Source organism: Sceloporus occidentalis, unplaced genomic scaffold (genome assembly GCF_023333645.1).
Source record: "Sceloporus occidentalis isolate IW3139 unplaced genomic scaffold, rSceOcc1.0.p SCAF_1, whole genome shotgun sequence".
NCBI lineage: Eukaryota > Metazoa > Chordata > Lepidosauria > Squamata > Phrynosomatidae > Sceloporus > Sceloporus occidentalis.
The window spans coordinates 181,922,201-181,938,347 of record NW_028316981.1 but is presented as its reverse complement, the minus strand read 5'-3'; the positions used below and the strand labels follow the sequence as shown (position 1 = coordinate 181,938,347).

At 43.6% G+C, this 16,147-nt stretch overlaps 1 protein-coding gene across 1 annotated transcript in view; it reads left to right on the top strand.

The window, feature by feature from the left end:
- The window catches only part of LOC149322960 (5'-nucleotidase domain-containing protein 2-like), a 34,879-nt gene extending 20,491 nt beyond the window's left edge, over positions 1-14,388 (top strand). The window contains exons 7-14 of the mRNA XM_089485391.1: positions 2,835-2,895; positions 5,899-6,001; positions 6,725-6,826; positions 7,554-7,635; positions 9,089-9,175; positions 9,353-9,493; positions 9,928-9,992; positions 13,341-14,388. Coding sequence (XP_089341517.1) covers positions 2,835-2,895; positions 5,899-6,001; positions 6,725-6,826; positions 7,554-7,635; positions 9,089-9,175; positions 9,353-9,493; positions 9,928-9,992; positions 13,341-13,602 — 903 coding nt within the window. The 3' untranslated portion in view covers positions 13,603-14,388. The remainder of the gene's footprint in view (positions 1-2,834; positions 2,896-5,898; positions 6,002-6,724; positions 6,827-7,553; positions 7,636-9,088; positions 9,176-9,352; positions 9,494-9,927; positions 9,993-13,340) is intronic.
- Positions 14,389-16,147: the final 1,759 nt, after the last annotated feature.

The following is a 16,147-nucleotide window of genomic DNA, read 5'->3' as shown; positions in this document are numbered from 1 at the left end:
TCCTGACTCGGTGCAAATAGAAGCCGTGAAACGCAGCTCCTATTTGCGCCCTAGAAAGGGTGCCATACGGGCTGCAGCACGGCCTTATCCCCCTCGTGCGGGCCACTGTTTAGGTGCTGCGCACAAGGGATGTCATGACATGTGCCGTCTGGATGGGCGCGGACCAAGATGGCAGCCCTCAGGCGGCAGTAGAACTCTGAGCATGTGAACACTCAGCCCTACTGCAGCCCTACTACACAGTCAAGCGTAGTGCTGGTCTGTACTGCCTCTGAGTCTCTAAAAGGTTCACCATCACTGCTCTGTGGTCAACTCCCACCAGACGTCACACTGGAGGATCTAGAGATTCCTAGAAAGAACACTTCTCTAGGCATTTGTAGGTCTTCCTGCACAATTCTATAGCCAGTGTCCAGCAGATGGTGACCATAGAGGTGTGCCAGAGGACCTAGAGATTTCTAGAGAGGTATTCTCTCAGGTTAAAAAAATTGGTGGATTTTCTTCTCTTACCTAGGCATTTGTTGGTCTTGCGGTGCAATTCTGTGGTTAACTTCCTGCCGATGTTTTCTATAGAGTTGCTCCAGAGGACCTAGATATTCCTAGAGAGGTGTTATCTTAGATTTAAAAAATAGTTTTTTCTTGTAATATTTGAAAGTCTTCCCACTTTTATGGGGGTCCTGTGCCCCTTAACACCAGTGAATGTGGTTGGCCCACTGTACTGTTTGTTCTGGGCAGGCAAACTGAGGAGGCTTCTTTGAGCCATAGAGTCGTTGAGTTCCTTTGGGGCCCATGTGCTGATGTCTGCCTTCTCCTCCCTCTTCCTTTTTGAACTTTTGGCTGTGGGAGGGTGTGACGCAGGATGGCAGCCACAAAGGCAGCAGCAGAACATGCCGTCCTGAGCTGAGGATGGCTTGGGAAGGGCTGCCTACTTAGCTGCCAGGGAGACTTATCTTGGAGCCCAGCTGCTCCAAGACACACACTGACCAGGAGGCCCCTTCCCCTTCCCTCTGCCTGTGTCTTGAGCAGGCTGGTCCTCTGGTTTGTTACATACATAGAAACTTGAAAAACATATCTGCTGCCTCTTGGACTCCGAGCCTCTCTGGAGCCTGCTTGTTTCTTGGTTTGGGGCAAGAGGTCAGAATTGGCATCCTCATAAATAGCATGGCTCCATTTCCATCGGCTGCTGCTGCACGTACACACTCTCTGTTCCTTGGCTCCCCCAGTCCTAAGACCCTAAGTCTGTGACCAGGGCAAAACAAATAACACCCTCTGAAGGTTGCTGAACATTCATGGGTTATTATTTAACTTGGGAGTGGGAAGTGATTGCATGTGGAAAAGAAAACTCTCTCATTTGGGTTATGTGCAGCTCAGAGCCTGACAAAGATCCTTCTTGGGATTACAATTATTGGAATCATGGGGGATTCTGGGAGTGGTAGTTTGGAGAAGTAACTTTTCCAGGCTCTGGTGCTGCTCTTCAGCAGGCCAAGACGAAGAAAAGACATACAAATACAAATCATTGCCTATTATACATACATGTTGGGAAGCTAGTTTGGCCTGAACCAATTTTGTTTAAGCCAAAAATGAGTAAGAAAAACACTGAAAGTAATCTTATGTCAACAATAGGGAGGTGGGGGAGCATGTGTGTTAGATAATGCTGACAACTAGACAGAAATATTCTACATTTTCATTTAAACAAACTGAAAACAGCCTTGAGGTTGCTCAGATCAGATTAGGACCTTGAGAAGCTATTTTTAAAAAAATTCTCTCCTTGGCCTTTTAAACCTTCCGGTTCCCCCTTGGCAAATTATTATTTGACTGTGTAGGAAAAAGTACAAGTGCCACATAACAAAAATGGGTGAGAATGATTTTTAGTTTCTTTGTTTTTAAAGTTCTTTTTGTCTCCCCCCTCCCCTCCCCGGTTGCTGGTTTTATTCAGATATTATTTGGCTGCTTAAGATTTTGTAACTAGTGTGTATTTATAGTTTTGTGAGTTAAAAAATTTATTTGTGAATCTTCTTAGGGAACCTTTGGAGGAATGGTGGAGCAGAGTGGTATGGAAATGTTTCAAATAAATAGGAGGCAAATAGCATCTCTAGATTATAAGTCTGACTGTAACCAGGAAAACAGGATGGGAAAGGGATATTACGACCTTCTTGTGTCTATTGTTTTAAAAGCAGGAATTGCAATCTGATCTGAGTCCTAAAGGTAACTTTTCCAAACTTGGTGCTATTTCTGGTTTGCCAGCAGAGTATATTAAAGACGTAGATGACATGCAATGGGGTTTTGGGGGAAGAGAGAGACAAAGCATAAAGAAATAGCATTGCCTCCTAACCTATATGTTGTGGACTCAGTTTTGGGATGAATTGCTGGTGAGTGGAATGAATGCCAGTGCCTTCTTTAGCCCAGAATCTGTGTTTGGAAAAATGCAAAGCAAGAGAGGTTATTTTATTTTATTTTATTTTACTTTATTTATTAGTTACATTTATGTCCTACCCATTTCTCAAGGTAGTGTACACAGCATTCCTCCTCTCCACTTTATCCTCACAACCTTCTGAAGGAGGTCAAACTGAGAGAGGATGAGAGTAATTGGCTCTGGGTCACCCAGTGAGTTTCATGGCAAGTGAGGACTTGAACCTGAATTCTCCAGCTCCCTGTCTAACACTTTAATCACTACACTACACTAGCTCTTTCAGTCTTTGTTTTCAGCCTACTGAAAACTTCCTTGGTAGCATGAAGGTACAGGGTTGCAAATGCATTCTTGCAGAAGTTACTCCAGCATAGATAGTGTGTGAAAAGTTGTTTTTATATCCTTTAAAAAATATTTTTGATGTCTTCAACAGGATGCTATCCGGGATGTTCATATCAAAGGTTTTATGTACAAGTGGATTATGCAGGATCTGGGTGAGTACCCATCTGCCAATGGGGCTAGACTAGAGGGACCTGGAGAGCTTGCAGAAGTAGGGTTATGGCTCCCAGAATTCTCCAAGCAGCATGGTCACTGGAGGATTCTGGGAGTTATAGTCCTAAAGGTAACTTTTCCAAACTTGGCAGCAACAGGTGGAAAAGGTTATTTTATTCCTAACCCATTGTCCAAGGCGAGAGTGTCCATACACCAGCCATGTTACAGAGCCAAGCACAGAGGTCTGACCAGAGTGGCACAAGTGAAATGCTCCTCACCAAGACTGCTGTTGTGTATGGAATATAATAATAATAATAATATGTTTTATTTATAGACCGCTATTCTGCGATGATCATAGCGGTGTACAGTAAAATCGTAATATAATACAAAATACAGTTAAAGGAGGGAGAAGTCTCGTCCTTCAGGCAGTCCCTGATGTTACTGGGTCTGCCTGATGGCTCCCCCTGAGGCCGAGATGACAGTTGAGGAGGGAGGGGCCTCTTCCTTCAGGCAGTCCCTGATGTTGCTGGGTCTGCCTGATGGCTCCCTCTGAGGCCGAGATGACAGTTGAGGAGGGAGGGGCCTCTTCCTTCAGGCAGTCCAAGATGTTGCTGGGTCCGCCTGATGACTCCCTCTGAGGCCAAGATGACAGTTGAGGAGGGAGGGGCCTCTTCCTTCAGACAGTCCCTGATGTTGCTGGTCTGCCTGATGGCTCCCTCTGAGGCCAAGATGACAGTTGAGGAGGGAGGGGCCTCTTCCTTCAGGCAGTCCAAGATGTTGCTGGGTCCGCCTGATGACTCCCTCTGAGGCCAAGATGACAGTTGAGGAGGGAGGGGCCTCTTCCTTCAGGCAGTCCCTGATGTTGCTGGGTCCGCCTGATGACTCCCTCTGAGGCCGAGATGACAGTTGAGGAGGGAGGGGCCTCTTCCTTCAGGCAGTCCAAGATGTTGCTGGGTCTGCCTGATGGCTCCCTCTGAGGCCGAGATGACAGTTGAGGAGGGAGGGGCCTCTTCCTTCAGGCAGTCCCTGATGTTGCTGGGTCTGCCTGATGGCTCCCTCTGAGGCCGAATATATTAGCATAACCATGCAGATGGCATAAGGAAGAAAAAAATATGCCAAGAAGTATAAGGGAGGCAAAGCCCCAGATTAAACCTATGGAGAAATGCCTTCTTAATCTCTGTAAACTCTGTGCCTGTGACAAAATATATTCAGCACCAAGAAAGCTGAATTCTGCATCCTGTATATGTTTGCATATTCCTAAACCCCATTTATGTACAATTTCAGCTTTACTAGTCATAAGAGAAACCAAGATGAAAAATCCTCAGCCACTGAGATCTCATTCAGTTACTTCTGTTGTTTCTGCAGTGAGCTGGTATTGACGACATACTTTGAGGTACATCTTCACCCAGCTATAGGGCTAGAAACCTAAAAAAATAATAATAAAAAGCCACAATCCTGAGGACAGTTAAAGTTAAAAAAAAACCCCCCACAAAACAAAGAGCTTCATTTATATACCGCTTCATACTGAACTAACAGTGTCTAAGTGGTTTACAACTATAAGTTAATTGCCCCTGTGCAGTGCTATGTTTTTCTACAGTCCTATGGAATAGGCATACATGCACCCCAAATTAGATCTGAAAATAAAAGTATTGATTTATTTTTAGTTAACACTGTGAACTGCGCCTTTCCTCCAAGGAGCCCAGGGCAACATACATAGTTCTCATCCTCCCCACTCTATCCTTAGGACAACAGTCCTGTAAGGTAGTACAGTTAATGACCATCTGGCCCAAGGTCACTCTGTGAGCTTCATGAGTCAGTGGAGATTTGACGCTAGATCTCGTAAGAATTCAAAACTAACCGTTTAATCCACACAGTCACCCTGGCTCTTTCCAGTAATCCTCCAAATGTTGTTAAATCTCACTCATTGAGTTATTTCTTGTTCTTTTAGCCTCAGAGTGAATGGGAAATCCCCTAATGAGACCAAGACAGAGTATAATAGAAGAGTTGGGTTTTTAAAAAAACAAACAAAAACTACATACTTGTTATGAGCAATCTATTAGTAAGCTTGAGCATGTCAAATAAATGGATTTCCTAATAAAGGTTGCCACTAATAAAAGTTCTCCAATTCTGTAGGGATCTTTGTGTCTTCTGTCTGCTGCCTTCAGTTGTTTTGTACCTTCAAGTCATTTCCATCTTATGGCGATCCTAAGGTGAACCTATCACAGGTTTTTCTGGGGCTGAGAGTGTGTGACTTGCCCAAGTTGCCCAGTGGGTTTCCATGGCTAAACCGTGGGCTGCATCCGTACTACAGAAATCATCCAGTTTTGACAACACTTTAACTACCATGGCTCAATGCCATGGAATTCTGGCATTTGTGGTTTTGTGAAACATTTAGCCTTCTCTGTGATAGAGCTTTGGTGCCACAACAAACTACAGCGGGTTACAAATCGCCCCTTGGGACATCCTCAGGACATCCCAGTTTAAAAAAGGGATGTCTCTTCCAGACGCCCCATTCCTATTATGGACTCTGTCTGTAACAAATGGCGGCGGCCGTTGCACACGGCTGCTGCCATCTTGACGTAACGGACGCTGTGCATCCGCACGTCACGTGGCGCTAATGACGTCGCGAGTGCGCCATTGGTGCCTCGTGGCGTCATTAGCATGCCGCCAGAAGAAGCTCCATTTTGGAGCTTCTTTTTTGCTCCATAAGGGAGCCGCGTGGTTTGGCTGCGGTGGCTCCCTCGCGGAGCAAACAGCAGCGGCGGTTTGTAATGCCTCCCCAGTTCCAGAATTCCATAGCATTGGGCCATGGCAGTTAAAGTGATGTCAGATTGACTTATTCCTGCAGCGCAGATGCATCCCTGGTCTCCAGAGTTGTAGTCTAACATTCAGACCACTACACCATGCTGACTCTTCTGCTACCTTCTACTTGTATGCATTTTGTTAAGTTTGGCCATTATGTTATAAGAGAAACTTGCAACACCCACCTATGCCATCTCTTTCAGAGAAGTATATTCTGCGTGGGGATGAGACCTATGCTGTGCTGCACCGCCTGGCCAAAAGTGGCAAGAAGCTCTTTCTCATCACCAACAGCCCTTTCAGCTTTGTGTGAGTTTGATATGGAAGGGATATCTCAAATTCTGGACTTTTGGTGGACTTCCATGAACCAAATGACTGCTCAAATGTTGCTGTGGTGTCACTGACTGGAGCTATATGGAAACTCTAGGGTTTCTGTGCCAGATTTTGAATTGTTTATATGGAGTCTTGAGGATTAGAAGGTTACTTCTGAAAGTAAACGCTAACAAACACTGAACTCTTAGAATTTTATGCCACACCAACTCAGTTTGTGTTAAAAGTACTAAGGTGCTCTGCTTTTTAGTTAAAGCAGACTTAACAAAGCTGGCTACCTTTCTGGAATGTAGAACTAGCTTAACATCTCAGGAATTTCAGCTATCTCCAGGGGCTCATATTCTGTGCTTCATAACATCCTTAAACCAACTAGAGCTTCAGGTTTGCATCAAAGTGTCTCATTACTTTGTTGACTTTCTTGGGTGCGCAAACTGATAGCTACCAGCTGGACAGTCTTGAGGATGGTTGGAGAGATAAATGCTGCTTAGCTGTTTATTCTCAGCTGTGGGAGAAAGGAATGGGTTGCAACAACCCCTATTGTGTTCTGTCTATTTTTCAAGATGACAGCCTTCTGCTACTAATTTAGATTGTGTTGCAAGAGCTTCTAGAATATAGGTGAGCCAGGTTTTCTGTGGCATAGTGCCCCCTACTGTCCTCTATCCCTAATCTCATCCTCTTCCTTTTTCTCCCCTTTCCTCCCAGCAATAAAGGGATGCGGTACATGGTGGGTAAAGACTGGCGGGATTTCTTTGACGTGGTCATCGTCCAAGCAGACAAGCCTCACTTCTTCAATGATTGTGTCAAGTGAGTGTGGTCTCAATGTGAAACTCCCTGTTTTGGGTCTTGTTTTCTGCAGAACTGGGGGGAATAACGCATATACTTCACTATAAGTCAACCTCAGATATAAGTCCAGGACAGGTTTTGGGGCCAGAATAACTTGTAGCAATTCTTTTAAATGAAGATGAAGTGCGTCTAAATAATTCCTGACATCTGCATATTTTATTTTCACTTCCCTTCTGTCTTCCTTCCTCCTTGTGCCTGGCTGATGTTTCTCAATGCATGACCTCTAGAGAAGGATTTCTTAATTCTTACACAGTAGTTAATTTGTTTAATTTGGAGAGGAGCAAGTTGTGAGTCTCCAGTTGTCATTGCAAGGCAACTTTTCTGATCTTTTAACATTAATTGTTTTGGCTCTGGCTGATGGAAATTGCGATCCATTAAGATCTAGGGCATCACAAGTTGCCCACTCCTTATTTAAATGCCATACTTCTAATTTCAAGACCACATGATTCACACAAATGTTTTCATAAAACTCATAGACAGCTAGTAACATGAAGTTATTACATATATATGTTTTCCACAGGTATTATGTGTTGACTGTGTCAATAGGGGGGAGGCAAGTTGAGAGAGAATTGTGCAGTTTTGTGGATTTGGATGCATACATTCTGGGACTGAGGCTCCCCTGTTGTCCTCTCTAAACACCAGGAAAACAAGACATCTTATTGGTAGTCTTATTGGCTTCTCTCCTCAGACCTTTCCGGAGACTAGACAGCAATGGGGATCTGCAATGGGACAAAATAAATAAGCTGGAGAAGGGTCAGGTGTATAAGCAGGTAAGGAAGTAGACTGTGGAGGACAAATTTCATGGCAGTGGGATTATCTGTCTTTTGGAAAACTCAAGTTCATTTACCAAACCGTTCTGCATAATATTCTGTGAAGATTTTTGAACAGAGGCTGGATGACCATCTGTTGGGGGTGCTTTGATTGTGTGTTCCTGAATGATAGGGAGTTGGATTGGATGGCCCCTGAGGTCTCTTCCAACTCATATGATTCTATTAACCCCTGCCCTTAGTGGATAAAAAGCTTCGTGGCTGTGGTAATTCCATAAGAATGAAAGTTGAAGATTCAGATTGGCCATTGATGGCCTCTTCTTTTGAATAATCTACACACCACTGCAAAGGGTGCGCTCGGGAACCTTCTTTGTTTTTCCATCTCGTATTCTTGAGACAGTTTTGGAGAGACACCTGGGGGAATGTAGGCTGTGTTGGATGGAGGCCCTTGTGAGAGTTGGGCTCTGTGGGTGGAATCGTAAGGGGTGTGTGTACTGCAAGCTAGGGTCAAGGCTTTATGTCACTGAACATCTGCCAGGGCCAACATCCCACAAAGATGCCAGCTGTCAGTGCCTCTGGACATAAAGTGCGCCCGTGTTTTACAGGAGCATGCCATATGTGGCTTTCAGCATACGCTGAAAGCTGCACTGGAAGAGCCCGTTGCGCGCACTGGAAGAACTAATGGGGCGCACGCCCATGGCATGTGTGCACAGTTGTTGCTGCAGGTGCAAACCCCATTACTTACTATGGGACTTCAGCATACGCTGGTTTATCCTTAAGCAGAAGGATCTGGAATGGATCCCCCGCATTAGGGAAGGGCGCACTGTACTCAGTCTCCATCTCCCTATGGCTGAGAGACAGGCAGTGAAAGAAGCAGCCATCACCTGCCTTCTTGTGTTTGTGTTCTGCCTATCTCTCTCTGGACGTAAGGTCTCCATCTAGTCTGGTTTGTTTCTCTGTTGCACAGAAGGCAGATGAGTGAGGAAGTAGACCCCCTGGAGGTATATTTTCCAAATTCTCGAAGTGACATTTGCACTACCCCTCCACCATATCATTAGAGAGAGATCTGAGTGAGAGAACCATTTCCCCTTTTCTATATTAATATGTACAGTGGGCCCTTGATATCCACTGGGGTTTGGTTCCAGGACCCCCTGTGGATACCAAAATCCATGAATACTCTAGTCCCATTATATACAGTGGCACAGTAAGATGGTGTTCCTTATATAAAATGGCAAAATAAAAGTTTGCTTTTTGAAATGTATATATATTTAAAACATTTCCAAGCCATGGATGGTTGAATCCACGGATAAAAAATCCATGGATATGGCACGCTGACTACATTGTGTGTAGCCATTTTCTTCTTAGGTTCATAGAAGTCTTTTTAACAAAAATTACACTCTCTTGTCTATTTCTAATGTACTCTCTCTCATTTCTTTTACCTCCCTCCTCCCGTTAGGGCAATCTCTTTGATTTCCTCCGACTTACGGGATGGCGTGGATCCAAAGTTCTCTACTTTGGCGACCATCTCTACAGTGACTTGGCGGTGAGATCACCTAAACTTGGTGGTTTTTTTTTTTTTGTTTGAAAACATTTATTTATTTTATTTATCCAGAGGATTATGAAACCTGGAAATTGTTCCCACAGCCCTAGAATGGTAGTATATGTGAGGTCTGTGAAGTTTTTTCACCCTCAAAAATTACATTACACCTTTCCTCCACAGGACTTGATGTTGCGGCATGGCTGGCGGACAGGGGCCATAGTTCCCGAATTGGAAACGGAGACAAAAATGGTCAATACAGAGCAATACTCACAAGGGCTCACGTGGCTGCAAGCTTTGACTGGGTTGTTGGAGCGCATGCAGGTGAGAAAAAGAGAGAACAGTGGAGGCTATTTCATTGATGGGAATGGAATTAGGAAGAATCTAGAACTATTCATTGCAGCTTAGAGTATCCCTAAGAGCTATGAGAAAGGGTCATTCAAAATGACACCACTATAAGATACTTCAAGTAGGGATGGGGAACTTATGACCTTAATATTAGTGAATTGCAGTTGCCAGTATTCCTCACCATTAGCCCTTCTGCCTAGGACTGATGGGAACTGAAGTCCAAATAGCATTAGGTGGGCTGCATATCCCAGACACACACCCAATGAAGGCCTATTAATATAAAGATGATGGAGTTTCAGTTGAGTCACTAGGCTATGAACATCAGCCTTGCATGGAAAAGCAGCTTCCTTTAGCAAATAGATTGGGATGACCAATATCTAATCATCTGGTTTGTTTCCATTTTCCAAAAGATGTTCCAAGATCCAGAATCCCAGCAGGTGCTGCAGGACTGGATGAAAGAGAGGCAGGAACTCAGGTAACAATACTACATACCTTCTCTCTCCTAAGCTTTACCATCTAATAAAAGTTTGCAAATAGTTTCTTGGTTGGTTGCTTTTGGCAAATGAGAATTGCCTTCAGATGTGAAATATGTTTGAGTGTGCGAAGGACAGAGCATTAGCGAGAGAACTGAAAAGTGTACTTGTGGTTCTTTTCCTTTCAACCCATGGCATTCATATTTTGGTCTGCAAGCTAGCAAGTCCTTTTCAGTTTTTATTGCAAGTCTGGCCTATTTTGTAACCACTTCCTGTCCTTCCTTTCTCTTGATTCTCATACTTGCAGACACTATATAGTGTGAGAATGTGGCCAGCATAGCTACCTTTAATAGTGGCATGTGAGCCGGTGTGGTGTAGTGGTTTGCGTCTTGGACTATGTCTCTAGAGACCAGGATTAAAATCCCTGCTGGGGCATAAAAATCCAGTGGGTGCCCTTGGGCAAGTCACAATATCTCAGCCTCAGAGGGTGGCAATGACAAACCCCCTCTCAAGAAACTTGCCAAGAAAACCTTATGATAGGTTCACCTTAGGATCACCATGAGTCGGAAATGACTTGGAGACACACAGCAAGAACAACAACCAAGAACATGTAGCTCATATACACATATATACATTTTAAAACAATCCACATTTAAAATCCATCATTTAAAATTCACAGTTTAAAAATCATCTGGATAAGCCTGCTGGAAGAGGTTGGTCTTTAATGCTGTTTTTGAATTTGAGATAGGATGACCTGTGGCCATGTGAAATTGTGGGAGTAGTAATTCAAAAGAGCAACTTTTCCAAGCTCTAACAGGCAAGAGTCAGAGAGGTTTCCTCCCCAGTGACGTATATTGCTGTGTGCCTTGGAGCTGCTTAATGGTGACCCAAAGGTGGTCCTATCACAGGATTTTTTGATTTTGCAACATTTGTTCAGAGGGTGTTTGTCCTTGCCTTTCTCTGGGGCTGAATAAGGATTCAAACTCTGGGGTCCCTGTGTCCTAGTTCAGTGCACAAACCACTACACCATATTGCATTTTTGATATTCACACGTTAATAACTCAAGAATGGGAATCTGTGTACCTTACCTCCTCCTTTCTATAACAGATAATTCATGAGACTGCGTTTGTGAGAAGGGGGCAGCAAGTTTAATTGGTGCCTGCTCCATCTGTGCATGCTTTTACATTGTCTTTAACTGTTTAAACTGGTTTGCAACAGTCTTGTTTTCACTTAATGAATCGTTTAGTGTGATTTTAATTGTTTTAAGTAATTTCTTTGCATTTTAAATTATTGTATCCTGTCCTGAGATACTGTGATGTAAAGAGGGAATTAAACAGTTAAATAAATAAATAAATAAATATGTTTTAAATCAAGGTTCCAGGAAGTGTGGTCCCTCAGAGATGATGCGGAAATGCAGCTCCCATTAACCCTGGCCAGTATAACCAAGGGCATAGAGTTCTGAGAGTTGCAATCCAGTAACACATGGAATGAGACCCAGCACAGTGTAGTGGTTTGAGTGTTGGACTACACCTCTAGAGACCAGGGTTCAATTTCCAGCTTGGCCATGAAACCCACTACTGTTTTAATCTTATGATAGATTTGATTGATTAAAGAAATCATGGCCCAATCAGTTCATCAGATGGTAGTCCTAGTAATACATATGTATTCTGACTATAATAATTATTACAGTCCTTGCCCAAAGTAGAATATATTTCATGCATGATGCATTGACTGGTACAAGCAAAAACTGAATGAATGAGCCCATTGTTAACTAAAAATGACCAATAACAATGGTGCTGTTTCCATCTGCTATGGAATAGCCTTCACATCTGTTGGGTGCTGATAGGGCCCTTCTCGTCCTTGTAAATATCTGGCAGACACAATTCTGTTTTTACTGCCTTTTAGTAGTTAGAGCAACATTTTGCAGCCTGGTGCTCTCCAGGCAATGGGACTACACATCCCAGAATGCTGTCTGTGGAGACTTACAAGCCTATCATAGCTGAAAGCAGAGCGGATGCCTATTTGACTGACACTGATGTCTAGCAGGAGTGCTGCAATCAAATTAAATATTGATAGAGAATTCTTGGGAACATTGGAGAGCTTGAATGGTCCTCAGCTCCCCCCTCTCCGCCCAGTGCTGATAGCCGTTCTTTCATGTTGAGTACCTTGAGCAATAGCTTCCCTTCTGCGTGCACATCCAACATGGGTACACTTGCATGCACTGATAATTCCATAAGAGAATTACAAGCAGTCGGCTTTGCTGCTGAGGGTCATGTCTCCTTTGGTAGGATTGAGTTTCCTTGTCTATAGAAAACAATAGGCTGGATTGTGCAATTGAATAGCTCTTCAGGTTGGTCTGGAAAACCTTGTACCAAATTGCCTGACAATATTGCTATTACACATGAGAGCGGAAGCCAATGTTTACTTCTAGCACTTTTTGTGTTCCCTTTGCTTTAAAATGGGACAGAATAAGAAATTATGGTGCCTAGAAATCTTATTCAGAAGCTCGTCTAGATTCTGAGAGCTCTGGTGTTACTGACAAATTGAACACAAAAATCACTAGAATGGATCAAGGAATATACTCTAAATATATAGTAAAAAAAAATACCGTTTATGAAGTATGCATAAATGTGAGACTACACTATAAAACAAAGATATAACCATGTTACTCTGTAGAATCAGTCCGTAGAGAGATCTTGTAGCACCATTGAGACTAACTGAAAGAAATTGGCAGCATGAGCTTTCATAGACTTCAGTCTACTGTACTTCCTCAAATGCATCTGAGGAAGTAGACTGAAGTCTATGAAAGCTCATGCTGCCAATTTCTTTCTTTCAATTAGTCTCAACGGTGCTAAAAGATCTCTCTACGTACACAATAAAACAATTTGTGATACCAATACCTGGTCATTTTTTTAATTATAAATTTATTCATAAAGACAAAAATGTCTGGTCATTTTTGAGGTACTCATAAGTTGTTTTGGTTATTGTGTAGTCACACATTTATGTATATTTCATAAACAGTCGATTTTTTTTCTTGATCCATTCCAGGTATTACTGTGTTTAGTCTGTCAGAAGGGTGAGTGCTGGGGTTTCCTCTGTGTATTGTTACTCATAATTTATCAGGCTTATCCATGAGGACTAGAAACTTTCCTCCTCATTGTTTCATGGTTTTAAATGGAAGATTAAATTATGTGGGGAGAGGTTGGCATTTGACAGTGATGCATTCTGAAGCTTCCATGAAAACACATTGCCTTGTTGGGGGGTAAAATACTCCTTGGATTCTAAACTTAATTTTTATAGATGTTGTCTGGTGACTCTTTCCTTCTCTTCCTCCCTACTCCCTGCTTCAGGGCACTCACCAAGAACCTCTTCAATCCTCAGTTTGGTAGCATCTTCCGTACCTGCCACAACCCCACGTATTTTTCACGGCGCCTGTGCCGCTTCTCGGACGTCTACATGGCTTCGCTCAGCTGCTTGCTGAACTACGACCTCAACTACACCTTTTACCCAAGACGTACCCCACTGCAGCACGAAGCTCCTCTCTGGATGGACCAGCTCTGCACCGGTTGCATGAAGACTCCCTTTCTGGAAGAGATGGCGCACATCCGCTAAGGACCTTGTGGCTGGTGGCAGAGGACTGGCAGAGGGGTTGTGTCCCTCTCCCTCACACTTTCTAAGTGCCATGATGGGCTGACTACAGTCTTTCGTGTCCAGTTTCCTTAAACTGAATTGCCTGTGATCTGTGGTGCACATGGATGTGTGTAAAATTTACAAGGTTAGAGTGCCTGGTAGAAATTTCATAACTGCATGAAAAATGTCCTGGATGAGCACTATGGACATTGGAAGTGTTTGACTGGCTCCCAGCCCAGGGTCCAGATATCACCAGCATCTTTCCAAGAACCCCATCAACCATGCGAAATCAGTCTGCGACACCTCAATGGAGAATGGTCTCTGTTCTGTCCTCATTTGTCTTCAGGGGCTCTCTGTGTATTTCGTAGTCACAAGAAGAGGCCCCTTGGGTTGGACATTGTTTTGTCTTGGGGTGGGATCCATCCCCCTAGCACAGCACACATTCAGCATCTGCTGGGGGAAGCCTTGGCTTTCTCACTCTACTCCACAGGCCTCTCAGCTACCCAATTTCTTCCACATGATCAACAGGTCTTTTGTAGTGTTTGAAGTTTACATCCCCACCCACAAATGTTGGGGTGTGGGCTTTTCTTCCCATCCCCTTTGCTTGCCACAGTGATATACAGGGTAACTGGTCAGGGGACTTTTTGGGAGGGAATGTTCTTATCTCCTAGTGAAATGGTAGGGACATCAGGTGCTATGGGATGGGGAGGGGGGTCTTTAGCTGATAACTGGAATCTTGTAATTTTAATAAAGACTTCATGAAACTTTCTCCTTGTGTTTTATGAAGCAGAGATTGAATAGGATGAGACTTCATCCTGCAGTTTTCCCTTTCTTCTAGCATGTTTCTTACTCATTATATGGAGAGACTGACATTGTCAATAGTCAGGAAAATGTGAGGGCAAGTACATATGCCCTCAAATGTATAAATGTGCCTTGATAGAGCACCAGTGTGGTGTAGTGGTTTGAATGCTGGGCTACGACTCTGGGACACCAGGGTTCATATCTATGCTCAGCCATGGAAACTGCTGGGTGCCTTTGAACAGGTCATGCTCTCACAGCCTCGGAATAAGGCAGTGGCAAACCTCTTCTGATTAATTCATGTCAAGAAACTCCCATTGTACTCTACATTAGAGTAAGTAGACTTGAAGGCACAGAACAATAAAGCTCATGCTAAAATAAATAGTTCATAAAGGTGCTTCTTTATGTGAGAGCCGGTGGTTGTGTAGTGGTATTGAGTATTGGACTCCAACTGTAGAGACCAGAGTTAGAATCCTAACTTGACCTTGTAAACCCACTGGGTGACCTTGAGCAAGTCACACTCTCTCGGCCTCAGAGGATGGCAATGGCAAACCCCCTTTGAAGAAATTGGCCAAGAAAACCCCCATGATTAAATCTTGGCATGATTTAATCAGAAGAGGTTTGCCACCGCTTTAGGGTTGCCGTAAGTTGGAAATAGCTTGAAGGCACACAGCAATGAAAGGTACTTCTAGTTTGCTTCTTACCTTTTTCCTACTTACAGTGAAATTGCTGCCTCTGAGAAGGTCTAATAACACTGTGATAACAAGAAGGGCTAGAAACATGTTTTCAGATGAAAGCAGCGTCCCTTGATAATATAAACAGCTGTGGGTGTGTGATGCCCCCCATTGGCCATTTGCAAGCAGTTTTTACACCGTCTGCTTTGAGGCCCTTGGAATTGTGTGTCTATACCTCACGTAAAGAATATATAAAGCATGCTACCTTTTTACAGCTTTGTTTTTGTTTTGAGTTGGAGCCTTGATCGCAATTTAGTTTCCCCCTCAAAAAGTGATAGTCCAGACCCTCTGCCATTTGCCTGAAGCTTACTATCCTTTTTGCAACAGCCCACACTGTTTCCTCGCAATTTACTTTGACTCTGGGTGACCTACCAGTTGGCATGGGAAATGAGGGAAGAGCAACTTGTGCTTCTTGAGAGGCTGGAATTGGCCCTTGGGGAAATGGTTTCATATCACCTTGTCCTCTCAAAAGCACTCATTTTTCCAGAAGGCAGTTGCTACTAGAATGGGTGGGTGGAAATGCTGCAGTACTATGCATGCTTAACTTGGACATGGGTTCCACTGAAGACCAGAGATATACACTGTGAACATGCACTGCAGCACATAAGCCTTAAGGGTCTATTTTGCTTGAGTCCTGGCTAAATTCATACTTATTACTAACCACCTTCAGCTCCTTCCATCAAACTTGGCATATGCTGCCTCACAAACTACCTCAAAATCAATTGACATTTTGCTCCAGAAATTACATACTGGAGATTTCCATCTTGCTACCTATATGATCCTGTTGCAGAACAACAAGCTGTAATGGAGGCTTTGCAGGAGGCTTTGTGACTTAGGGAGCCAAATGCAGCTTACTGCACAGATACAGCAGTACACCAGTGACTTGATAAAATCCTGTTTTACTGCCTAAGTGGTGCTCAGAAATCTAAGATCTTGGAGTAGATGCCTGGTCTAGAGAAGCATTGGGCATGAAATGGGACTTGGACAAAAGGCAC